General features: G+C 49.0%; 1 protein-coding gene across 2 annotated transcripts in view; it reads left to right on the forward strand.

The window, feature by feature from the left end:
• Positions 1-7,291: 7,291 nt before the first annotated feature.
• SORL1 (sortilin related receptor 1) overlaps positions 7,292-26,424 on the forward strand; it is a 170,447-nt gene continuing 151,314 nt past the window's right edge. The window contains exons 1-2 of one of the 2 annotated variants that reach the window (XM_019975277.2): positions 7,292-7,391; positions 25,624-25,740. In XM_019975277.2, the coding sequence (XP_019830836.2) occupies positions 25,651-25,740 (90 nt within the window). In that variant the 5' untranslated portion in view covers positions 7,292-7,391; positions 25,624-25,650. Of the gene's footprint in view, positions 7,392-7,777; positions 8,141-25,623; positions 25,741-26,424 lie in introns of those variants that run through there. The other variant, XM_019975276.2, reaches the window with a different exon arrangement.

Raw genomic sequence — 26,424 nt, forward strand, 5'->3', positions numbered from 1 at the left:
ACCTTTCCAGGTTTTCCTTTCACACTCTTTGTGAGAAAAGTCTAAATGCTTTCCTCTTACAGAAGCTCAAGAAGTTGAGTTTCTGAGAGATAGAAGCCAAATGACCAGGGGAAGCGGTGGAATTGAAAGCCTTTAAAACCTGCTTCCTCCTTCACCGGGTTTTGAACCCAAAGTCCTCTTTTGAAAATTTGAAACCAAATCTCTCATTCCATTTATCTTCTAGAAATCGGGGAAAACAGAGTTTGACTCATGAGCTCTGTAATATTACTGTCTACTTGAGCACCATGCCTCGGCGAGGCACCCAGGGTAGGGGTGGGACAGGACAGTGCTGGTTTACAGAGGGTTCATGCAGGGCTGAGTTGTGCAAGAGGTGGGGACTTGGGCAACTGTCTTCTCCTTTCTATTCTGGCTCTCACTGCCCTGCTCCACCCAGGACTTGAAACACCAGCTCTTCTGTCTTCCTAAGGGAGGTATCAGATGCAGTAGAGAAAGTCAGAGAACCTCAGTTTGAATCTAACCCTTATAAACCATGTGACTCTGGGCAAGTCCTTCCTTCTCAGCCTTAATCCCCCAAATCTATAAAATGTCTGCTTTTACCCCCATTTAGAGGGTTGCTTTGAGAGGAAATCTGTTAGACAATGCCGTTGTAATGCAAATAGAAATCACTGCTGTGTGAAAGTAAGTTACAACTATTTTCAGAACCTCCTCTTTGAATTTAATGTATTCAAGAGTGACAGTCTGAGTCATACAGCAAATTCCCATTGACCATCTCTTTTACATATGGTAATGTAAGTTTCCATGTTACTCTCTCCTTATATGCCACCTCAAACTGGGGCTCTGTAACAGCCTAGAGGGGTGAGATGCAGAGGGAGGTGGGAGGGACGTTCAAGAGGGAGGGGATATTTGTATACCTATGCCTATGGAGAGGGCAATGGCACCCCACTCCAGTACTCTTGCTTGGAAAATCCCATGGACAGAGGAGCCTGGTAGGATGCAGTCCATGGGGTCGCTAGGAGTCGGACACGACTGAGCGACTTCACTTTGACTTTTCATTTTCATGCACTGCAGAAGGAAATGGCAACCCACTCCAGTATTCTTGCCTGGAGAATCCCAGGGATGGGGGAGCCTGGTGGGCTGCCGTCTGTGGGGTCGCACAGAGTCGGACACGACTGAAGCGACTTAGTAGCAGCAGCAGCATGGCTGATTCATGTTGATGTTTGGCAGAAACCAACACAATTCAGTAAAGCAATTATCCTTCAATTAAAAAATAAATGAATTAAAAAAAACAAACCACAGTGACAGTCTTTATGTTACTTGTTCTATGTTCGGGTGCATCTGTATTTTAAACCTCATCAGTTATCCTACACTGTGGCTTAACTAGAGGCATTTTTGGCAACAGCAGGAAAAAGTTATTTCTTTGGGGTCGGAGGGTGTTTCTACCTCACCCTGACTGGTGAGGTAAATGGTAGTTACTTGACCAAAATGATACAGCAGTGGGAATAAAGTTCACCACTCTGGGCACTGGATGGAGGCAGTGGGGGGGTGGGGGGGTGGGGGGAGGTGGGTCCCTTTTGTGGCTCAGCAACTCAGAAGTCTGGTTCTGACTCAGGTCGGGCAGCTTTGAGAGAAAGAAGTGGTGGAGGGCAGATGGTGGTCAAGTTCTGATATTTAATTGTTGTAGCCACGAGTTCTGGGAAACAAACTGACTCAGAAGGACAATGCAGATAGTAGAGTGCGGTTTCTTACACCGGCTGGCCCAAGGCAGATTCTCCTCTTAGCCAAGGACCCCAACCAGTTTTTGTGAAAACCTTATATACCCTAATTGTACATGCTCAAACCCACCTTCCCAAATTCCCTGAAACTAGTCTGAATTCGTGATTCATTTGCCTTAACCCTAGGTAGTTAAGAGTGGACAATTATCAATAGGCCATACCCCAATAAACATAATAGAATGTGTGATTCTATTTAGTTACACAGATAATTAGAGTATTCTTCTCTGCGAAGGAGAGCCTAGGTACAAGCCCTTGGGCTCTTCCTTCCGGGGCCTGGTTTTCCAGTTGGTATGTTGTTTCTATAGATACTGGGCATATAGCTCAAAGTCCACAGTCCAGCCCAAAATGGAGTCCTGCTTTCAGGATAGAGTCTGTTCTGTTTGTTTCCTCCTTCACAATCACATCTACTCCTTACCACTCCCTAACCCTCACCACGAGACATAGGGTGTCTTTTCGAACTCTTTTCATTCTTACAGACATTCTATAAATGTCACTGGGTACCCACTATATGCAAGAATCATATAAGCACTGGAAGCACAGAAATTGAGTAAGATAAATCTGGTTTTGCTTATAGTTTTGCTATGTTATGTTGTTGTTTAGTTGCTAGGTCATGTGACCCCCACAGACTGCAGCCCGCCAGGCTCCTTAGTCTGTGTGTTCATGGGATTTCCTACACAATACTGGAGTGGGTTGTCATTTCCTACTGCAGGGGATCTTCTGGACCCAGGGATCGAATTCACATCTCCTGTGTCCCCTACATTGGCAGGCAAATTCTTTTTTTTTTTTAATTTATTTAGAATTATAAATTTAAAATTAAATTTATAATAAATAAATTAAATTTAAATTTAATTAATTAAATGTGTGCACATGTGGCCCCCCCATCCTGAACCCCCTCCCACCTCCCCCCCTACCTCATCCTTCTGGGTTGTTCCAGAGCACTGGCTTTGAGTGCCCTGCTTCATGCATCCAACTCGCACTGGTCATCTATTTTACATATGGTAATATACATGTTTCAATGCTATTCTCTCAAATCATCCCACCCTCATCTTCTCCCACAGACTCGAAAAGTCTGTTCTTTACACCTGTGTCTCTTTTGCTGCCTTGTGTATACGATCATTGTTACCGTCTTCCTAAATTCCATATATCAGTTCAGTTCAGTCGCTCAGTTGTGTCCGGCTCCTTCTGACCCCATGAACATTAATAAATTGTATTGGTGTTTCTCTTTCTGACTTACTTCATTCTGCATAATAGGCTCCAGTTTCATCCACCTCATTAGAACTGACTCATATATGTTCTTTTTTATAGCTAACTAACATTCCATTGTGTATATGTACCACAACTTCCTTATCCAGTTGTCTGCCGATGGACATCTAGGTTGCTTCCATTTTCTAGCTATTGTAAACAGTAGGCAGGCAGATTCTTTACCACCTAGCCATCCAGAAGAAAATCTGACTACATGTTGGATCTGTTCCTTTTACTTTAACCTTTGCTTCCTGTTGCTTTTGTTCACTGAAAGGATACTGTCTGTACACAACGGCCTGCCATAGGGAACACAGCCCCTCTTCTTGAAGGTTAAACCCAAGTGTGTTTGTTCAGGGAGACATCCTGATGCTGTCCACCTATGAATGGCTCCAAGAAAAAAGAACTGTACATATCCTCGCCCTGAGGCCGGCCATTTCAGGAGACGTTCTTAAGATTAATGGCTTTTTTTACATCCTCACCTCCTCTACCTCTGTGTTCTGTAAAAGATACTGGTATCCAGACCCCAATAGCTAAGATAGTTATTTTGAGACACTAGTCTGCCATCTTCTTGGTGGACTTGGTAACAGTTTCAGAGGAAAATGAGGTTAAATAAGTAATGTGACCAGAGGGAAAGTACCAAAGATTGCAAGAGACTTAGGGCCTCTATCTAAGCAATGTGGCATAACCTAGGCTAGTCCAGAGGCCTCTTGGAACCTGAAGGATGCACAGAAGTTGGCTAGGCCAGGGGCTGGGTAGGGAGGGAGGGTGAGATGTCAGATGCCAGCATTAGAAGAGGCCAGGAGGGGAGAGAGAGAGAACAGAAAAAAGTCCAGTTTGGCTTTAGGAGTTTTTCTTCCTTCTTTGTGGCTGTCCTTGTTGCTATATTAACAGTGACTCCATCTGGATAAAGTCACCCATTGGTGACCTCTGGGTGATCTTTCCTTAACCCCGTCTTCAGCTCTATTTTAGGATGGCCTGGGTTGGGCAGAAGGACAGAGGAGTGCAGTTTAAAGGCTGACCCTGGAGCTTCCCTGCTGGTAAAGAATCCACCTGCCGATACAGGGGACACAGGTTCGATCCCTGATCTGAGAAGGGGAAGATCCCACATGTTGCAGGTCAACTAAGCCTGAGTGCTACAACTATTGAGCCTGAGTGTCTAGCGCCCGTTATCTGCAACAAGAGAAGCCACCACAATGAGAAGCCCATGCACTGCAAACAAAGAGTGACCTCCACTTGCCACAAATAGAGAAAGACCATGGAGCAACAAAGACCCATGGCATACAGTCCATGGGATTCTTCAGGCCAGACTACCGGAGTGGGTAGCCTTTCCCTCCTCCAGGGGATCTTCCTAGCTCGGGGATCAAACCCAGGTCTCTCGCATTGCAGACAAATTCTTTACCAATTGAGCTATCAGGGAAGCCCAATAAAGACCCAGCACAGCCCAAAATAAATAAATAATAAAAAATAAAGTCTGCCCCCAGGCTCAAGACCTTTTTATACACAGTAACGAATCTAGTATAAAATTCCCATGCATCTTGGTTTTCCTCCTGATGTGGAGCAGCATCGAGACAAAGGCCATGCAAGTTGGGGTGAAAGGGGATGGGGATCCTCCATTCTCTCCATCTACCTTCCCACCCCAATACGGATGTTGTTTTGGGGGCATGGAGGAAGTGGAGGCTTGTTTACAATCCAGATCCGGTTTTGAAGCTAGGAGGAACGTCCTGCTCAATTGCAAAAGTCAGCCGTGGCCTGTGGCTGCACCCATCTTGTGCCCAGGTGGAGGTCCTGAAGGGGTGGGGCATAGTCAGGGCTGTGAGGTCTCTTCGTTTCACATACAAAGATACCAATGCCCAGAGAGACCAGATGATCAAGAACAAAAATCACACAGTAACTTACTTGCTAAGCAGAACTAGAATGCATGTCTCTAATGCCACCTGTGTACAGTACTTCTGTCTGGGGTCTTCACAATTTGCATGGCAATGTTAGTTCACTTACATTATCTCCTGTGATGCTATCAGCATATCTGTGTGGATAGGCAGGAATTAAGATCCTTATTTTGCAGATGAGAAAACTGACATTCAGTTGGAGAGGTAGTGTGGTTACGAGGCTCACACAGTCTCAGGGTTTGCTGATTATCCACCTTAGAACAGTGTGGAAGGTACATAATGATTACAGAGGAGGGCTTTCAAGGAGCAAATTATCCATGTTTGATCATTCCTGCCAGTTCTCCAGCATCCATGCTGCAAATCAAAATCAAAATCAGCAAGTAGCTGGCTCTGCCGTACCAATCCTTCCCTGCAAATTGCCATTTGCACCTCAAGCCAACGGTTTTCGTTGGAAAAGCAGTTTTCCATCTTCAAGTCCACACTTAAAGGGACACGTGTTTTCTGCTGGGATTCTGACACTCGCTCTTATAGAGAAGGTTCTCATTAAATATATATTGAGATAAACAACAATTGAAACTCCTGCAGGGTGTTCTGACTCTAGCTCTGTTCCTCTCATTTTCACTTGAGGGTTAAATAGGTGTTGATGTGTCTTTGCTCATGGTCTGGGGAGGCCACAGAGTGGTCCATGCCTGGTCAGGTGATACTGACCAGACAGTGCTGGTCCAGATGGGGAGTTGGAGCTGATAGTGGATCCGTGGCTTTCCCAGAGGATCGGTGATTTGTTTGGTGGGGGAGAACTAAGTGGTTCTATGATTATGGTGAGATGGATAGAAAGACTGGGGGGAGAAAGGAAGGGGTGAGAGGAAGCTGGGGACTAAAGAATCTGACCCAGGTCCCCAGAGAGTCTGGCATGGGGTATGAGAGGGGGGTAGAAGACTGGATTTAGGGAGGCAAGGAAAGGCTGTCCCTCTTTGGGTGGGTTGTCCCCAAGGGTGATGCTAGGTAGGGGAAGAGGGTGAGCTAAGCTAACTGGAGAGTCCAAAAGGGCAAACAGTGGAAACAGTGTCAGACTTTATTTTTCTGGGCTCCAAAATCACTGCAGATGGTGACTGCAGCCATGAAATTAAAAGACGCTTACTCCTTGGAAGGACAGCTATGACCAACCTAGATAGCATATTCAAAAGCAGAGATATTACTTTGCCAACAAAGGTCTGTCTAGTCAAGGCTATGGTATTTCCAGTGGTCATGTATGGATGTGAGAGTTGGCCTGTGAAGAAAGCTGAGCGCCGAAGAACTGATGCTTTTGAACTGTGGTGTTGGAGAAGACTCTTGAGAGTCCCTTGGACTGCAAGGAGATCCAACCAGTCCATTCTGAAGGAGATCAGCCCTGGGATTTCCTTGGAAGGAATGATGCTAAAGCTGAAACTCCAGTACTTTGGCCACCTCATGTGAAGAGATGACTCATTGGAAAAGACTCTGATGCTGGGAGGGATTGGGGGCAGGAGGAGAAGGGGACAAAAGAGGATGAGATGGCTGGATGGCATCACCGACCCGATGGACGTGAGTTTGAGTGAACTCCAGGAGTTGGTGATGAACAGGGAGGCCTGGTGTGCTGCGATTCATGGAGTCGCAGAGTCGGACACAACTGAGCGACTGAACTGAACTGAACTGAGGACCAGGAGCATTTAGCGGGCACTGAAATGACCATCCTCTCCTTCCTCTCAGCCTCTCAAGGGCTTGCACGAAACTCCTGAAGTATCTCCTTCAGCCCTGCTTCCTCTGTCTTATCAAGAACCAGGGTCTGAGTCCAGAGCACAGCGAAACATAAAATGAAAGAGAGGATAGGCCTTGGCGGCTCCCACAAACCTGCAGACAAATATTGACCTTGGGTTTGTCTCCCCACCCCCCCTCCCCTCCCCCTCCCCCCGCCCCCGTACCGTTTATCTCCTTGTGCTTTGAACAAGGTCTTGGATCCTCCAGCTGCATGTAGGGTTAATTTAAAATGTGTTCTCCCCACTCTCTGGTGTCTGCCCCTCCTACCCCCAGTGGCAAGGTTTTATCCACCCTGGGAAGAGGACTTGTAACAGCGTTGGCTGTGGGCTGCAGGGGCTGGGGTGTGTGCGCAAGTTTGGGGGCTTAGGTAGGATGGTTCGGTGCTCGGTCACCCAGGCGAGGGTCACAAGGAAGCCACTGTGCTGGGGCCGTGTGTCCCGCGCAGCTCTTGTGTGTGCAAGGAACCACTGTGTAACTAACTGGGTGACTGTTCAGGTGTGGCGAGTCTCTTGTCTGACTATCCTTGTTTTTAAGGCCTCTGTGCCAGGAATATATTTACTGTGTTCCGGGCAGGGGCAGTTTAGTTCGAGCAACAGTAGTTTGGTGCCCAGAGTAATTGAAACTGTGAGTTGCACCATGGGGGCGGGCTCATCTGGACTCGAACGTGCCCGCCGCGTTCTCCGCGCTAATTTCCTCGGACTCCCCACGCTCCCTCGAGGTGGGGATGCGACAGGGGGCGGACGAGGTGGTCGTGTGGCGGGACCCGGGGCTGTGCAGTCGGGAAAGGAGACTGGCCGAGGTTGAGGGCGACCTCGGCACGACCTGGCAGAGGAGGCGAGAACTCCAGGGAGGACCGGCGAGCCCCACGCGACTCCCAGTTGCCGCAGGGCACACGGGCGACAAAGAGCGCCCGCCCGGGGCCCGGGCCGCGCGCCCGCTGCCTTGACTTCCCCATCGCCGCGCGGGGGAGGGGCCGCGGCGGAGAAAGTGCGCGAAGGGGCCGCGGCGGCGAGCGTCCCACGTGACGGCGCCGCGCCGAGCCGAGCGGGACCCGGCGGCGGCGGCTGGCGCAGCGGGGCGGCCTGGAGCCCCGGGAGCGGCGCGCGCGGCCCCGGCCCGGCCGGCGTCCCGGCCTCGCGCTGCACATTCTCTCCTGGCGGCGGCGCCACCTGCGGTCGCGTTCGCCCGAACATGGCGACACGGAGCAGCAGGAGGGAGTCGCGACTCCCCTTCCTCTTCGTCCTGATCGCGCTGTTGCCCCCTGGGGCTGTCGGTCAGATCTGGCCCCAGACGCTGCCCGGGGGCCGCGCGCCTGGGCCCCAGGACCGTGGCTTCCTCGTGGTGCGGGGCGACCCGTTCGAACTGCGGCTGGGGGCGCGCGGGGCGCCCCGGGGGGCGGACGAGAAAACGCTCCGGAGGAGACGGAGCGCTGCCCTGCAGCAGGAGCCCATCCAGGTGTACGGACAGGTGAGCGGTCGGCCCCCGCCTTCCCTCTGGCTCTCTCTTCTCCCTGCGCCGCCGCACCCCCGCATCCATCCTTAGCTGTCGCCTCCAGGTGCAGGCACCGCTGGGGACTTCCCGGCTGGCGTTTGTTTTTCTCCCCTCCGCACGCAGGAGTACAACCGTCAGCACTTGAATCGCCTTGATCTTTCCTTCTTCCTGCCGATTTTAGCAAACGGATTCCAGGGCACTCGTGGGGTGCACTGTTTCCCCCAGGCTGTGTGCTCTCCGGTGGAGTTTCTGGCAGGTATCGGAAGGGTGCAGCTTCATTTTACGTGTAGATAGCAAACGGGCTTTCTTTCTTGTATCATCAGTTAGCAGTGGAGGCGAGCACCCTGCAGTTGCTGTACGTTTACCCAGAACAGTCAGAGGAGGGGGTTTCCGCACTTACCGTTTTAAACCACAATTAAGGTGGGCAAACCTGAAATCTTGACTCTGGGTATATAGTCAAACAAGAGGTGTGTGTGTGTAAGGGCTGAATTCTTATTTTGGTGGTGATGGGGGGCGGGGTGAGGTTCTATCCATCCTACCCCTTTCAAAATACTGATTTTATGTTGGACAGGAATCTCTCTCATGACACTTGGGGATTTGAAAAACTGCAGGAGTTTGGTAGGTGTTATTATTCAGTAGATGATTTATTTCTTCAGGCAATGGGCTTATTAGATCATGAGGAACATGAATTTCACTTTTATGGCCGGACTTACTGCTGGCAATTGCAAACCAAGTTTGTGGGCTAGAATCAGTGTTGGCAAAATTAATTTGTCCATGTTATTGCCTCATGAGACTTACAGTCCTGTGGTTGAGATTGACATTAACAAAGCTGGCAGGTCGGTGGGGGAAAGGAAGTGGAAACAGTGGAGGTGGTCAATTACGTGATTTCTCGAGTCAAAATGTTCCCTTCAAAGTAGAAATTAAAAGATTGGTCTGAATTCTGCATCTCTTCGCTGATTTTCCTTTAGCCATTTCTTCAGGAAATATACAGAGTTTAATGTTCAACGTTTGGAGCCGGAAGAACATTATAAACCATCTCTCCCTATTGTGTCATTTTGATGACGAAGCCACCAGAGCCAGGAAAGGTGAAGTGACTAGCCCAAGGTCATGTGGGGCAGGGTTGCTGGCTCTTTAGTTTTTGTCTGCATTGTCTCAGTGATCTTTGAGAGATCAAATAGTCGCTCACTCTTTATACAGTGCTTCTTAAATAACTTCTTTCTAAAGAAAAATGTATTGGTAAGAAAGGGGCTTGGGATGGAGGTTCGAGGATGGGAGCATTTAACTTCCATCCACCACCAGCCCTAAGGCAAGAGCATGTGCCAGTGGGCATATAATGGCTGGTTGGCACGGGCTGCTGGAACTTGCCTGTGTGGGTTCCCCGAGGGTCCAGATCCTTGTTGCTCTCTCCACTCCCTTCTGAAACTTCTTTTTTGTATTAGTGAAAGAAGTCAGCAGGGTCCTTGCTCTCCACAGGGACACCAGCATCCTGATGGAGGATGGGGGAGGGCGAGAGAGAGGCTCCCTTGTTCACTGAATCTTCCCATCAGCCCAGCTCTCTTGTGGACTTGAGTCAGCTTTCTGGGGGCTGGGAATGGGGAGCAACGGAAGACGATCCCTTCTGGATCTCAGGTCCCCCACAAATATAGATTGGGCTGCCAGAAGAACTTCCTGGTGGCAAAAATATGCACGCAGTTGCCATTTGTAAAAGCTCCTGGAGATTTGGGGACAAGTTAAACTGTGTTCTCCTTAGGAGTGACTAAAAAACCTTCGGCTTTCATATTTCTGAGTCAGCCAGATTGAATTTGTTTCTGTGGAAGGATGGAGAACTAGCTGTGGAACTCTTAATGAGGAATTCCTATCAAGGGTAAGGACCCAGAGCAGTGTTTCGTCTTCTCCGAGGCTGCCTCCCTGTGTGTTTGTTCTTGGCTGCCCTGGGGTTAATAAAAGTGGGATTAACTTGACTCTGTAAGGGTCTGAGTTAGATTGAAGGAAGGACTTCCTGGGCTTTCTGCTACAAGCACTGTCTGGTGCAGACCCTTCAGACCTCAAGCGCAGGAATCGAGCTGAAGGGGTTTGGCCTGTCCGTCTTGCAGCTCTGAAGGGCCTCGGGACTCTTTGGAAGGATCTTTCTAGTAAAGATGACCATTGGCCTCTTTTTTCCCCTGGGACAGACCTGGTTTAGAAGTTGTCCCTGTTGGATATGAAAAGTGCTGTGTTCACTCTCAAAAGGGTCAGGATGCAGACTATAAATTAGATCCTTGATGGCTCAGATGGTAAAGAATCTGCCTGCAATGCAGGAGACTGGGGTTTGATCCCTGGGTTGGGAAGATCCCCTGGAGAGGGAAATGGCTACCTACCACTCCAGTATTAATGCCTGGAGAATTCCAGGGACAGAGGAGCCTGGCCTGCTACAGTCCATGGGGTCACAAAGAGTCAGACTCGACTGAGCAACTAACACATTCTGCTTCTAGCCTTAAGCCAGTTCTCACTAAAGTGAGAGTATAAATACTCCCCCCAACCCCCACACTTTAAGTTTTTCAGTAGTGTCAGTTGAATTCAGTATATTCTATGTAGGGATGGAGTGCAAATGAAGGGGCAGGGGGAGTTTTCATCACTGCTTTCAGAAAATTTAGAATTTAAGGAGCAGATAAAGCAGATGCAAATAAATGTACAGGCATGGAAATGTACCAGACAGGGACAAGGAAGCAGGGACGTGATAAACCGGCCACAACTCTCTGGTGGGGTGTGAGTGGGTTGTTTGACATGGAAGGTGTGGGAGATGAAGTGATAAAGGGTCAGTGGGCTCAGACACTCTGCAGCTTCTCATCCTCTAACCTTTGAGTGCATTTGAGGGGATGCTGGGCACCACAGATCGGGGCTAGAAGCAGAAGCTGCCTGATGGAAAAAGACCCTCGGGGTGATGTTCAGGCTGCCAGCTTCAGGGAGGGGAGTCAGAGGGCTTTTGCATCTGAGAAAGAGCCCTGTGTTGGAGTCAGTGTCATTCTTTTCCTTTGGTGCTGCTAACCTTTGGAGTAAACTAGGTTTAGCTGTTGTGCCTCTTCTAAAACAGGCCAGATCCAAGAAGGGGGATTCCAACATTCTTGCCACACTGGATTTCTTCCTGATTTCATGTCAACTCCATGCCTCTGTGCCACCTGCTTTTTCCTCTGCCTCCAATATTCTTCCCCTGTTTCTCTGTTTGTCTGCAAAACCTCTATTCCATTTTTCACCATCCAAGGAATGTCTCTCAGTATTCCCAGGCTCTGGTGGGAAGAGTTCTTTTGAGCTTGGTTCCAGCACCGACTGTCTTGTGTTCTCACTGCTTGTGTTGGTGTTTCATCTCCTAGTTTGCTCCTTGAGGGCATGGATCAAGCCTCTCCTCCGTGTCCCTGGCACTTGGGAGGCCCTTAATGAATATTCGTGGACCCGCTGCCCACCTGGAAGGTGAAAGGCCTGGAGGGTAGGAAGCACATCCAAGTTATAGAAAAGGTATTTATAAGGAGGACTGTGGTGAGCCCACAAATGGAGAGTGGAAATGAGTTGGCTCAGAATGTGGGTTAGGGAGCCCTGATTTTCCTGTGCTTTTCTGGGGGTTTATTTTGAATGAAGAGCTGCAATTCTGTTGTGCAGAATGCTCCCTTTTAGGGCTATCATGGTAATGCTAATGGTATTGTTTTGGGGAAAAAGCCTTTGGAATGAAGCGCAAAGCCTAACAGGATTTACAGGTTTATTTTCCTTCCAATGAGCTCTCTCTTCATAATTCCTGCTTTTTAGAGGCCAGGGAGTATTCAGTGTCCTGATTTGAGACTGAAAATAAAGTGTCTGTTACAGTACAAGGACCCAAGACAAAGAGCCTCCTTTGGGGGATGGAAGACTGTAGCTTTAGATCTCTTTGAGGTAGATTCTTGTATGATACACTTGCTTGGGAAAGAATTGGCTGGTTGATTCTGAAGTTAGGACATTTGACCTGTATGCTTCCAAAAGATGAGAAGGCAAAGCCTTTGTGGTGTCAGGTTGGCTTCTACATAGCTGAAGAGTTCCTTAGTGTGTTGGGTTGGCTTGATAAAGGGTGTGACCTTGAAAGACTTCCTGGTCTTGCTTGGCATCTTGTCTTGGGCACAGTTCTTGGCTCGGTCTCTGGCCACTGTTTAACAGCTTGCCTGTCTAGCGGCAAGCCTTGATGGAGGCTTCGAGAGGTGGAATAAATGGGAGGAAAAGGGACATGGAAGAGGAGCGAGGAGATGGAGAATGAAAGGGGTGAAATGACAAGCCATCCAGTCTGTTTATTTAGCCGTCAGCAGGTAACGTGTGTTTGCAAAACAGTATTTGTTCAGAAGAGTATATAGTGAGATGTACAGTTCCTTCCCTCCTGTGTCCCCATTCCCCTGGTGTCCCTTCCCAGTGGACACCCACGGTCATCAGTTTTTTTGTGTGTCCTTCCAAAAACGTTCTATGTATATATAACATATGGACATGAAACTTGAAAGGCTTTCTCTCATCGTAGCCCCTAATACCATCACTAATGACATTAGCTCCAAAGTATATTTATGGCAATAGGAGGGGAGTTACCTGAAGTGTCGTAGTATAAAATGGATTGTACTTTTACTCCAGGCCAGGGTAGAAAATACTATTCCACTTGGAGGCTTCCTGTGGGCCGAGGCCAGGAGAACAGCATTCTGTAGCCTTGTCATTTGAAAGGTGCTGGAGGGCAGTTCCCTGGAGATGTGGCGCTCACGTGTGTGAGAGCAACAGAATACAGAGATCGTGGGTCTTGGCTTTAACTCATTTTCTTTTGGAGAATGTTTTCTTTAAATTCTGTAAAGTGGAGTTAATAGTATGCTTAATAAATTGCTTTGAGAGCTGGGATCCGGGGAGGCAGATTCTAACAGCAATGAGCATCCCCAAGCAAAAGATGGATGTTGTAGGAACATTTCATTTGTCATATTTTGGATTTTCCTCCTTAAGAGATGACTGCCATCTTTGTAGTGTCATTGTTTAATCCCAGGGCCAGGGATCCATGGAGCTGAGCGTCATACTGTCGGCTGTAATGGACAGACACAGGAGCTTGCAAATAATCTGGAGAGCGGGTAACCCCCAAAATAGCTTATTTGCCTTTGCTATTTGTTTATTTAGTCTTTTAAAGCATCTGTTTACCTTCCTAATTAAAGTTTGCTTAGGTGCATATTAAAATGAGCTTGTATTCTTTGAGCAGTTGATAAGCAAACAGCTGGCATACATGTGTTAGGGAAAGCCAGTTTGGAGTTTAGAAATTTTGACAATAATTCAGATGCAGATAATTTGAGAGTTGACTGCACAGAAATATATTAAAGCTGAGGTATTATAATAACCTTTCCTCCATCTTTTTTTTAGGTTTGGGTATGATGGAAAGGAAAGGAGAACTTGCTGCATTTTGGTTTGAATATTCAGGGATCAGTATTTCAGCAGAAGTGGTCTGGGCTGCAGGGCTGAGCTGTCCTCTTTGTCGAGTACAGAACCTTCGTGTGCATTCTCAGGCCAGAATCCGTCGGCATATGGCATATTCAGTCCAACCACGTAGATGCAAAAATCAATTTCCCTCAGTTTAAAATGAGCCACAGTTAATTTCGACCTAATTTATTGGTTTATTGACCTGTGGACCTTGGGCCTTCGAAGAAGTGGCATGGGCAGCCTTCTAGCATTGAAGTGGCTGATGGTGCTATAAATCAGAGAAGGCAGGTGGGCTGCTGATCATGATCGAGATTTGGGTTTCATCCCATGTTATTGTGAAACCCTAAGTTTTTTTATTGTCATATGAGGCACGCATTGAGCATTTTGGGGTGGGTTCCATAAAATAGGACCTCATAAGTGACTTAACTCTTGCAGCGAGGACCCCAACAGGGAGTTAAAAAATAATTACAAAATTCTGTTGTCTACTGGGTAACTGTCAATCATAATGGTAACATCCATGGTCATGTCACTGCTACCAGCCAGGAGCCGGAAGACTTTATCTTCTTGGCCTCATGTCAGGTCTCCTTGATGGGTCTTCTTGCCCATGATGGAAATATTCTGTATCTGAGCTGGTCAGGGTGTCCATGAGCCGTCTGTGGGGGTTGAGCGCTTGAAATGTGGTTAGGATGACCGAAGAATTGAAGTTATTTTCCTTTCGTTGAATTTTAATCAAGTTAAATTTAAGTTTGAATGGCTGCATGTGGCCCACGGACAGCATAGCTTTCCCGGGTGGTGTGTGGTTCCCTTTCCCACTGTGGTCGCTGCCTCACCCAGGGAGCAGCTGTAGGCACCGCTAGGCTTGTCTTTGTTTCCACCATGAGCAGGGGAAGGAAAGCGAGGGTTGAGGGCTGCTGTCTGAACCTGAGGCTTTGGTGGCTGCTGGCTGCCAGGGAGAGTGTCAGGAGACCCTGGCCTTTCTTTCCGTGGTAGGGGTGCGGCAGCCGGCTGTGCTGGAGGGTGCCCTGGGTGTCCTGTTCACCTTAGTGGCAGCCTGTGTGCAGATGCTTCCTCCCACTGGGGACCTGGGCGCTGAAGGCGGACCCGTGTGTCTTCGCTTTTGCTGTGGCTTTGCCCACACAACAGCCCACATGGCCCTGGCTGGTGTGCAGACCCTACCCATCTGTTGAGCCAAGAAAGCAGTAATGATGCCTGAACTGGGGGCCACCTCCCCACCTCTGCCCTCTACGTCCCGGACTCGCCTTGTTGTGCCCCAATGCAGTCAGGTCTGTCTTCATCCCTGCAGCCCTGCAGGCCAGCACAAAGACAAACATCGAGCGTGCAGTCTTCATCATGGCCTGGGTGGGAACCCCCCTACCCCGGTCCCCGCCCTCTAACCCTGCCTGTCGCTGCTGCTGCCTCCACTCAACTCAGCAAATCAGGACCCTTCACTATGATTTATCTCCAGTGCCCTGAATTAGATTAAAAACACTGCTACGAATTCTCAGAAAGGCAGGCTGATGTGATTGCATCCCGCATCGGAGTGGTAGACAAGAGCAATAAAAAGATGTGCTTATATCATCCGTATTTTGTGCCTTGTAGGGGCCACCATGTGATTTATTGTTCCTTTCCTTTTTTTAAGTGAGGAAGGTAAGCAACATTGCTTCTTTTATTTAGAAAAGAGACTATTCTGTTGAGCAGAAACCCTCTGCCCCCAAAGCACTGGATCAAAGTGGGGAAGGTGGATGGGGTGCTTCGGAAATAAAATAAATGAGGGTTTGAGCCCGTGAGTGGGGTGAATGGAGATTGTAATGTGTCAGTTGGGACTGAGGTGAGAGCCAGCTTACTTTGATGGGCTGAGGAGCTGAACAGTGTCAGGGTGAAATTTCTCACTCACAGGAAACCTCTGTGCCCAGAAGAAATGGGGAGAAGCTAGGATGATGTGTTGGAGTTTGGTGGGGTGGGGGTTAAAAACAATGCTGGGACTAAGGCCAGTTTAGGACCCTCTCCCGAGAACCTCATGTGGGTGCCTCCGAGATGAGCCATACATGGGGGAAGGGCCCAGATAGAAAGGACCCTGTTTCTCTGTTAGCCCAGAAGACACAGGCAAGACACTTCCATGTGGGTCTACCCCAGGGGCCTGGGGACAAGACCTGCGCCAGGGTCCCCCCAGAGGACCCTGCTGATGGCAGAGGGTGGGGACAGCAGCAGACAGAGATGAGTGAGGGGCTGTGAGGCTGGGGGAGGGTGTGGAACAGACTTGAAATGTTTTAAACCTGTGCTCAATTAATCTAGTAACATGAGACTGTGTACCTATGACTTACCTCATCTGTATATATTTAGTTCCCTGAAGTTCTCTCAACTGAGGAGTTCTTTAAAAAAAATATCCTGTAGTTAACCATGCTCACGGTTCGCTGGATTTGGCAAGGCGAGCTGCTGCTGGAGGTGATGCCGGGGTTCCTGCAGAGATGAGGCCTCCTCCGTCCTTGAGAGGGAAGAATTCAGCAGTGGATGTGGAGAGCTGGGTGGAGGAGAAAGGGCTGTTATCACAGGGTTAGGGAGTTAAGCTGAGGGTGGGGAGTTGCCCCAGGGGCTTCTGCTTGCCCTCCTGGTACCAGAGACATCTCATGTGACTGAGAGGTCAGCCTTTCTGTGGGGTTTAAGCCCACAGCAAGGAGGCAGAGAAGGCAATGGCACCCCACTCCAGTACCCTTGCCTGGAAAATCCCATGGGCGGAGGAGCCTGGTAGGCTGCAGTCCATAGGGTCACGAAGAGTCAGACACAACTGAGCGACTTTCCTTTCACTTTTCACTTTCATGCATTGGAGAAGGAAATGGCAACCCACTCCAGTGTTCTTTGCCTGGAGAATCCCAGGGACAGGGATCCTGGTGGGCTGCCGTCTATGGGGTTGCACAGAGTCAGACACGACTGAAGCGACTTAGCAGCAGTAGCAGCAGCAGCAAGATGAGGTCAGGCTTTCCTGGTGGTTCAGCGGTAAAGAATCCACCTGCAATGCAGGAGCTGAAGGAGACATGGGTTCAATCCCTGGGCCGGGAAGACCCCCTGGAGGAGGGCACTGCAACGCACTCTAGTATCGTTGCCTGGAGAATCCCATGGACAGAGGAGCCTGGTGGGCTACAGTCCATGGGAGTGCAAAGAGTTGGTCACGACTGAAGTGACTTAGCATTCACGTGAGGTGAGGTCTTGAGGCATTTGGTTCTGGCATGTAATGTAAATGCTTTACTCTTGGGGCGAGGAAAGTGCTAGAAATCAGTGTCATGTCTGCGTTGGTTCCTTGGAGCTTTGGGAGCTGGAACTTGGGTTTCCGCAGGTTGCGGATCTCAGGTGTGGAGTGAGGGGAAGGCTGCTGGAATGCGTGGAGTGAGGGGAAGGCTGCTGGAATGCAGGGCTTGGCCATGCTTGGCTTCTGAGCTTGATCCAGACATGCAGTGTCTCATCAGGGTAGGTATGTCATTGCTTCCCGCTCTTAGGCCTCAGTGTTCCAAACCTGGTCATGCGCACAGTAGTTTTTAAACATTTTATTGGTTTATTATTTTTATTTTTGGCTGCGCTGAGTCTTTGCTGCTGTGAGAGGGCTCTCACTAGTTGTGGCGAGCGGGGCCGCTCTCTAGTTGTGTGGCACTGGCTTCTCGTTGCAGAGCACAGGCTCTAGGGTGCTCGGGCTCAGCAGTTGTGGCCCACGGGCTTAGTTGCCTCGCGGCACATGCAATCTCCCCAGATCAGGAATCAAATCCATGTCCCCTGCAATGTCACATTAGTTGCCTATGTGTTGCCATTTTGTGAAGAATGGTTTATTTTGGTATAAAGACCATACTGGTAACAAGAGGACATGTTTCAGCATTTCAAAGTTTATGAAATATATTCATGGATATCATCTCATTTGAATCTTAAAGCTGTCCTGTAAAATTAGTAAGGCAAGCCTTATTATTATTTTAGCAATATGAAAAGAAGCCTTTCTTTCTTTCCTAGGGAGGATTGGTAGCAGGATCACTGTTAAAGACTAAATCTTAATGAAAGGCATTCATACATTTAAAAAAAAAGCACATATTTTTATTTTGTCATAAGTTTGTCTTTCCACGTTTTGACATCCCTAAGAAATGCAGTTTGCCAAAGAATACCTTTTGCCCTGCAGAGCTTCTCCAATTCATGTCTATACAGTGAATTTTCCCTCCTTCGGTAAGAAAGCAAAAGCATCCCCAGGCACCTTCTGTGGATGGGCTGGTGGGCAGATGGATGTCCCTGCCTTTCTGGCGGTCGTAGAGACCCTGAATTGTGTGGTTGTTGCTGTTATGGAGGGGGTGGTTTAAAGTATAACTTTCCACTGGCTCTGTGGTGTCACGCATCTTACAGCCTTATTGTTCTGCTCATTTCACAGATGAGTATCTTGAGGCTCCAAAAGGCAAAGGGACGTCCCCAGAGCTGTACAGCTGGTCAGTCGTAGAGACCAAGATTCAAACCCAAGTCTCTGATTTGTCTCAACTTTACGGTCTTTGCCTTTTGTAAATGTTCCAGTGAGGGCCTTGCTTTCAGCCAGGGGTCCAGTGGCTGCGGTCTCTTTTGTTCCCCTTTAAAAGCCAAGAGGTCTCGTATAATTCCACCCTCTCCTTGGCTCTTCTGGCTCCATGAATTTTCTTTTAACTTTTCAAACTTGTCAAGTTGCGGGTCCCCCCTAGTCCTTGGCTTTCGCCCTGTTCTTCCTCTCAGTTTCTCAATCTCTCTTCTCTGTTCCGCATCCTCTTTGCCAGGACTCCTTCCTCTTCATCCTTTTGGTGCCCACTGGGGATCCTGTCTTCAGTGCAGCCCTGCACTTGGTTATGCCCTCCACCCATTTGACAACTGTAAGCATTATTCATGAAATTAACTCTTTAATGTTTGTTTCCCCTAATGATTTGAGAGCCACAAGGCAAGACCTAGAAGTCTGTTGTTTTCTCAACACCTCTCGTGGTATCTGATATGCAGCAAGTGCTCAATAAGTACCTAATGAATGAGGTGGGGGGCTATTTATGGTGAAGCCGTAGAGCCGAAGAGGAGAGTCAAGGAAAGGGGATACTCTGGAACCATCCTACGGAGGTGAATCCTAATTTAAGGCTGGTCCTAGTTCTGGGCTTCCCTGGTGGCTCAGATGGTGAAGAATCCACCTGCAGTGCAGGAGACACAAGTTCAATTCCTAAGTCTGGAAGATCCTGTGGAGAAAGGAATGGCAACCCATTCCAGTATTCTTGCCTGGAGAATTCCATGGACAGAGGAGCCTGGCAGGCTACAGGGGGTCGCAAAGAGTCAGACACGACTGAGTGACCAACACTGGCTCAAGGTGTCCAGCAGCCAGTGAGGGGCTTGCTGTGCTCTCAGTGCTCTGCGCCCCCGAGTTTTAAGGCAGATGGATGGAAACCCCAGCTCTAAATCTTTGGGTTTAACCCCATCTGCACGGTGTGGAAGATGGTTTACATGTTCCCCGAGGTTTCTTCTGGCCTGGATATTTTCTTTTTTTCTTACTTGCCAGCTGGTGAATTAAGGGGCGATTATTTTCATGACAAAGAGATTTTTCACAGGTTCTTTTTTTTTTTTACAGGGAGCCCTCCCAGAACAGCAGAGCTGGCTATTTGCTAAATGACAAAGTGGGCTTCCCCAGGAGGGAGTGGCAGGTAGAGGTCAACAGTGGGTGGATTCTGCTTGCCAAAGATCTATCAGAAATAAAGTCTCTTTGAACTGATACTGTAAGTCAGGACGCGGCATATAAGTAATCTAAAGACCACTCATGACTCTAGTTAAGGAGATATAGAGAAATGCTAAGTTTTTAGTTCGAGGTCATTCTCCCTTTGTTTCCTGGTCTGTGAAATGGGCAGCCCGTGCTGATCAGTGAAGTAGTTAATGAGTTCTCTGGCTGAAGCATCACTGAGAAAAGTCAGATGAGAGGCCAGGATAGGGCTTCTCTGCAGGGAGCAATTAAACTAGATTTCAGCTCTCCTTCTGAGGTGGAGCGTCCAGGGAGGAAAATGAGCTTACTAAATATAGTGGGGACACGGTCTCGAAAGGGGACACGGAGGGCTGATTTGCATAACCAGCATTTAGGTCATGCAAACGGACGGTTGGAGGAACCTTGTTATTCTTGGACCTCGGGTGTCTGCCTTTGGTTTCCTCAGGCCTGTCCTGCAGTCCGAGGATTTAGCAGCTGCCTCTGTCCTCGGAGTTGAAGGACACGATATTTGCTTTATACTTCACTGTAGAATTTTTAAAATGCTTCTGTGTATTTCACTGCTGGTGAGGCAGAGGAATGAGCCAGACTGCCTTATTTGTCCTCCTCGTCCTGTGTTCTGGGAAGAAGCTGTGTAGGAGTGGTGAGGACGACTGGCCGTGGGTGTCTGGGACGTCCTGATCTTCGCGTTTGACCTATTTGAGAGATGTAATGGAGGAAGAAATGAATGAAGGCGGTGTCAGACCTATTCCATTAAGGGGCCCCCGTCTTTTTGAGTAAGACTCAATGACTGTACAGATCTTGGTGGGTTTTATTGTAAATGTCTTACTACTCATCAGACTTGTCACTCTGATTTCCTCCAGAAGTGTTCTGGGGACTGACAGGTGAGAAGTGACTGAGGAGCCTCAAAGGATACCTAGTCCCTTTGGGGCCTTGGGGCATATAAGTGAGCCCTGCCTTCACATAACAAGTAGTTTATACAGTTTATTCATCCTCCTTCTATTTATAATAAGCCAGAGCCTGGGGCTTGGGCGGCCCCGGCGTCTTCCCCCTCTCTGAATAATGAAGCAAAACACATAACCTCTTTGGAGCATCCGGGTCTGCCTGGAGACTGAGATGATTGTTGTGAGTTTGGAAGTGGATGCTAGTCCTGAGCCTCTGGCCATTTGTCCAGCCAGGAACCAGGGAGCAGGGAGCAGGCCTGCGAGGATGGTGTGGCTTTGCAGATGCTGCTGACAGCATTTTGAAGGATTGCCTTGGCCAGAGACCCACTCCTCAGCCTGCCTCCTCTATGACTCACTTGAGCTGCATATTTCAGTAGCATGAAGGCTTGACATGAGAAGAAAGGAGCATTTCTTATGAGTGGGAGCTCTTAGGTATTGAATCAGCACTTGAGAAGTGTGATGTTCTTTGCAGGTCATAGACAGAGGCTTTTGAAAAAATGGAGATGAAATTCATGTAACGTGAGAGTAACCATTTTAAAGGGAATGATTCAATTTGGTGGCATTTTGTCCATTCACAGTGCTGTGCAGCCACTACCTCTCTCTGGTTCCAAACCATTTTCATCCAAAGTAAAACCTCTTCCCCGTTAAACAGCTACTACCTATTCCCTGCTCCCCCTAGCTCCTAGCAACCACCACCAGGCTGTCTCTATGGATTTACCTGTTCTGGATATTTTATATCAATGGGATCATGTAATATGTGACCTTTTGTGTTTGGCTTCCTTCAGTTAACATATTGTTTCTGAGGTTTGTCCACGTTGGGGCATATATCAGTAGATCATACAGTTTTAACAACTATCCAAGATACCCAAGGTGGCGCAGTGATAAAGAACTCACTTGCCAATGCAGGAGATGTAGATGTGGGTTCGATCCCTGGGTCGGGAAGATCCCTTGGAGAAGGGCATGGCAACCCACCCCAGTATTCTTGTCTGGAGAATCCCATGGACAGAGAAGCCCGGCAAGCTACAGCCCATAGGGTCGCAAAGAGTCAAACATGACTGAGTGACTGAGCATGCATGCAAGATACCCAAAGACAAACCTGCAGAAAAAGAGCGCTCCTTCTAGCCACTGTCATTTAAGCCCCAGTTTCTGCCAGAGAAAGGGGAATGAACTAGATTCATTGTTCCTGAAATAAGCTGCATTGGAGACTCCAGGGGTATGTCTTTAAAAAATACCAATTCCTGGACTCCACTCGGAGGGTTCTGCATCAGTAGGTCAGGGGTTTCTCTGGGATTGCTGATTTTCAGCTCTCTGGGTGTGGGACCCCGAACCAGGAGACCTCTCGGGGGCCATCTTGACTCTTAACGACCTGCCTGTGATCTTAGCAGAGGCCTGAACCCCATGCACCATACTCTTTGTTGTTCATGAGGCAGTTCCTCTGTGCCCAGACCTCTGTGGCTTGCGATTTCCCTGTTCGCCTTCTGAGGGGAGGCTCAGGGCTCCCTCCCCGCTGCTTTTTACGGCCCCAATTAATTGTGGCTCATTTATCAAGCGCCAGCTATACCCTGTGAGCTGGAGATGGGAGAGGGAAGGTTGTTCACGCCCCGGGGTGGTAGTTACAACTGACTGCACATCAAGGTTACGTTCTGGAAAAGCCACCCTCCCACTCGCCCTCACTCCCTCCCAGATCAGCGTCTCCCCGGGGCCCTGTGTGCCCACCCTTCTTCATGTGGTCTGTGGGACCCAGTGAGCAAGGCTGAGAGGAGTGAGCGGGATGTAGGGAAGCCTGCAGCTGCACCCAGAGGGTTGGGCATGGGGGAATCTCAGGGGCTGAGGCCAGGAGGAAGTCCCTGGGGATGGAAAAGACCTCAGCAAGCCAGCAACCAGCCACACAGTGGGGGGATCCAGCCTGGACACCTGTGGGTACTATGATCACAGGGGAAGGAGAAGGGGCTACTGTGGACCTCTGGTTGCCTGGTCACTTTTCATGGACAGCTTGCTTTGACCTCTTCCCTTTCTGGGGAGGAGCCGGGAGAACGAACGCCAAGGGGAAATGGAGAGGAGGAAAGCGAGACCAGAGAGCACCATGATGTCTTTGCCTTAATAAACATGCTCAGCCTGCCTGGTGGTGGACTCCCACAGCTGACTCTGCTCTTTGCTGGGGGAATATGCACGTGGGGTGCGGTGGGGTCAGCCTCAGCCAGGCCGGCGGCTCCCTGGAGAGTTTACTCGTCTGACCAGGAGGTGCCCATGCTGACGTCTAGCCGAGGGAAGGCACTGGGCTGTTCGTGTGAGTTGTCTGGTGGCCCTCGGACAAGCTGTTCCTTGCCTGAGATTTTTTTTTCTCTCCACTGTGCTGCCCTTTCTTTTACAGTCCGCTGTTAGGAATGAAAGGGACATTTAATAAAATCTTTTCTTTTTTTTTAAAGGTGTTTCAGCAAGCTCGCCTTCTCGGCTTCCTTTGTCAGAAAGCCCTTGGATGTTCAGGTGCCCCCTTTGTGCTGCTCTTACCCCTTCACCTTTCCTAGGATTGGTTCAGGGGCCCCGTAAATCTCATGTCCCCCGAGCAGAAAGACTTGAGCAAGTTGTGCTCAGACCTCGAGCCCGCTCTGATCACCGTAGGCTTTGTAACCTGTTCCGAGCGTTATTTGCTTAGGAACCTGCCTGAGGGGCTGTTAGGAGGTTGCCCCCAGTGCAGCATTGCTGGGCTTTCTTATGCCAGACCCTGGATGAACTTAGTGATTTTTTTCAGGCTCCAAATCCTTGATCGTATTGATGTTTGCATAAATCATCTATTTATTCCCCTCTGGTTCTAAGGGTGAGGACGTTTTGGAGGGAGAAGGCCTTTAGCCCAGATTCCTGGGCTCCTGCGCTGGTGGGCTTCTTCTGATCTGTAGATGCTTACAGATTCTTCCCAGAGGTGAGGGCCGGCAGGAGAGAGGGGGAGAGGGTGGGCTGGGAGAAGGCCTCTGTGGCTGGTGGTGATTCCCTTAGTTGCTTTCGCCCTTGCATACCCTAAGCTAAGTAATTTACTTATTTCTCTTTTTTTCTTTGCACATCTCTGCCGATGTTTGCCTGGACTTACCTCCCTGGAAGTCAGAAGGAATGTTTTGGAATGATGTATTTTCCTTAAAAGAAAAAAATCTTTTCCTTTAAAGAGGCCTCATTTCACGTATTTTCCAAGAGCCTGGATCCTGGATCAAATTAGATGCAGGTGTTTAAGACCTGAAGCAGGGCGGTGAAGGATTAGCTCTTTTGTTGTTCCGTCAGCCAAGTTGGTGACACAGGTGTTTCCCTTCTCCCTTGGGACTCCTGAGAGCATCTTGAGTGGGCGGTGGGGTTGGGGGGAGGAGGAAGGTAAAGGAGAAGGCCCCTCTGGGTGGTGGGGGAGGGGAGTGGAGGGTTTTCTGCTCAGACCCTTGATGGGAAGACAGCTGGGAGGGCCCATCAGCTCGAGTGTGACCTTTGCATCAGTCCAGGAGGTGGAGGGGGGGTGGGGAAGCGTGCAGGTGGACTGTATAGAGACCCCCCGGGGTCCAGAAGGTTAGTCTCTTCCATGTGCCCGAGACAAGCCACGGTTGAAGGGGCTGGTGGAATAGGCTTCTCCCAGGCATTGCTCCTGCTCTGGATTTTGGGGGTTTGTCCTGAATGTTCACACCAGCTCTCAGAATTTTTGTGAGTATGGTCATCAGTTGGCTGTTCCCACCCGAAAAGGGTGAAATGGTGTGCCAGAATGCCAGCCCTTGAACTGTCCATCAGTGACGGGTGAAATGGGAAAAATAAGAGGAATGGAGTTAGCTTTCCATAAAGCAAAGCCTCTCATAAAAAAACTGTTCTTGGTTCTGAGAGTCTTTCTGTCCTCAGTTTTCAGTGTTAAAACGTCCTTGCTTTGAACTGGACGTAGATGGTAGCTTGTTGCTTGGGTGAGGGGTGGCCACATAATAGGTGAGTCCCAGGAGCTCAGTGGGGTGAATGCATTTCGTGATTAGGAGTTCAAGATGAGCGGAGGAACTTCTCCTCGGGGGTTCGGGCTCCTTCTGTCCTATGGCCCCATTCTTCTCTGGGACTCTGGGGTCCTAAATGCATTCTGTGGGTACGGAGGGAAAACGGGGCCGTGTGGGCTCCACGCCCCATCGTAAACCCTGGGCAACAGTCTGCTGTGTCCTCAGGAGATTCAGAGACCAGCCAGCCATGCCCTTGGCACAGTGGCTGTTTTGTTTTTTCCTTACCTGGCCAAATAGAGGTGGCCAACCAGCCCTCTGCTGGCCTGCCTAGTTCATCTGCATTTTACTGGTTTATAAGATCCAGAAGCCTGGAAACTACTGTTTGCAATAAGCCAAAGGTCATTTCTGTGGAGTCCGGGAAGATATTTCCTTGCTTGGAATACTTCATAACTAAATAAAGCTGATGTTTTTCCTTTGTTCTTCCTTGTTACAAGCTAAGGATAAGCAACATCACCTGTAGGCCAGAGAGAACCAGTATGGACGGGGGTTGGCAAGCATGTGGTCTTTCTGGCTTGTGCCCTTTTTTAAATGAGGAAGGTGCTTCAGTGTTTTGGTTTCAAATCTGACAAGTGCATGTCCCACGTGTGGAGTAAGGATGGGAGGAACCAGAGATTGATTTCATAAAGGACAAAAATAACCCAAGTTATTAGTTATGCCAATGAGAGCCTGAGAAGATGATATTTTTTTTTGCAATCTGGCTAATATCAAATAGCAGAGGACTAGTGTTTCTTCTTCGGAAAGTGAATCTGGTGGAGTCAGCAGAGGGGGAGATACAGGCCATCCTGGCCCCATGCTCCAGGTGTAAGCATCTTAGGCATTTCTGAGTTACAGTTGGGGAGAGAGAGTCTTGCTTTATTATTATTGTTTTTTTTCCTTTTCTGTATTGGCCATGCCGTGTGGCTTGCAGGATCTTAGGGCCCTGACCAGGGATTGAATCTGTACCCCTTGCTGTGGAAACATAGAGTCTAAACCATTGTTTCTTTTATTTGTTCAATCACTAGGTCATGTCCAACTCTGTGACCCTGTGGACTGCAGCACGCCAGGCTTCCTTGTCCTCTGCCATCTCCTGGAGTTAGCTCAAACTCATGTCCTTAGAGTCAGTGATGCCATCCAACCATCTCGTCCTCTGTCATTCCCTTGTCTTCCTGCCTTCCATGTTTCCCAGCATCAGGGTCTTTTCCAGTGAGTTGGCTCTTTGCGTCAGGTGGCCAAAGTATTGAAGCGTCAACTTCAGCATCGGTCCTTCCAGTGAATATTCAGGGTTGATTTCCTTTAGGAGTGATTGTTTGGACCACCAGGGAAGTCCTGAGAGTCAGAATGGTGATGGCCGTCACTCATCCTGGGTCCTAATTCCTGTGTTGGTTTGATCTCTTTCAGGTTAGTCTCAATGATTCCCACAATCAGATGGTGGTCCACTGGGCCGGCGAGAAGAGCAATGTCATCGTGGCCTTGGCCCGGGACAGCCTGGCGCTGGCGAAGCCCAAGAGCAGTGACGTGAGTATTGTTGTTGCTCTGGCGGTCCCTCTGAGGTGCCAGGGTGCCTGTTTCTCCTCCACTGGGGTTATTATCATGCCAGGCAAAATATCAAGTAATTGAGAAATCTGGAAAATCATATATAACCCTAATTTGCTGAACACAGCATGCTGCACTCAGGGTTGCAGTGAGACCCATGTGATGTGTGGTGACTTCTGTGGAATGGTAGGGTGTGCTCGGGGGCTTCCCAGGTGGCTCAGCAGTAAGAGTCTGCCTGCCCATGCAGGAGACCTGGGTTTGATTCCTTGGTGGGGAAGATCTGCTGGAGAAGGAGATGCAACCACTCCAGTATTCTTGCCTGGAGAATCCCATGCAGAGAGGATCCTGGGTGCTACAGTCCATGGGGTCACAAAGAGTCAAGTACGACTTAGTAACTAAACAACAACAACAGCAGCAAGGCTGTGATCTGGATCGTGCATCTGCCCAGCAGAATGCCAGAAGCGTGTTCCTGGGCAAAGCTGCCCGTCGCAACCGAGCCCAGTGGAATCGAATTGGTCTTTCCTTGTGCTGATTTCTGCTAACTCGTTACAGTTGGGCGAGTCCTTCAATCTGAATTGCTCATCCTTTTAATTTCCGCAGTTGGCTCTTTATGATGTTTAATCATCTAGGTGCTTTGAAGACTTTAGACCAAGGAACACACACGCA

The sequence above is a fragment of the Bos indicus genome, chromosome 15, assembly GCF_029378745.1.
Source record: "Bos indicus isolate NIAB-ARS_2022 breed Sahiwal x Tharparkar chromosome 15, NIAB-ARS_B.indTharparkar_mat_pri_1.0, whole genome shotgun sequence".
NCBI lineage: Eukaryota > Metazoa > Chordata > Mammalia > Artiodactyla > Bovidae > Bos > Bos indicus.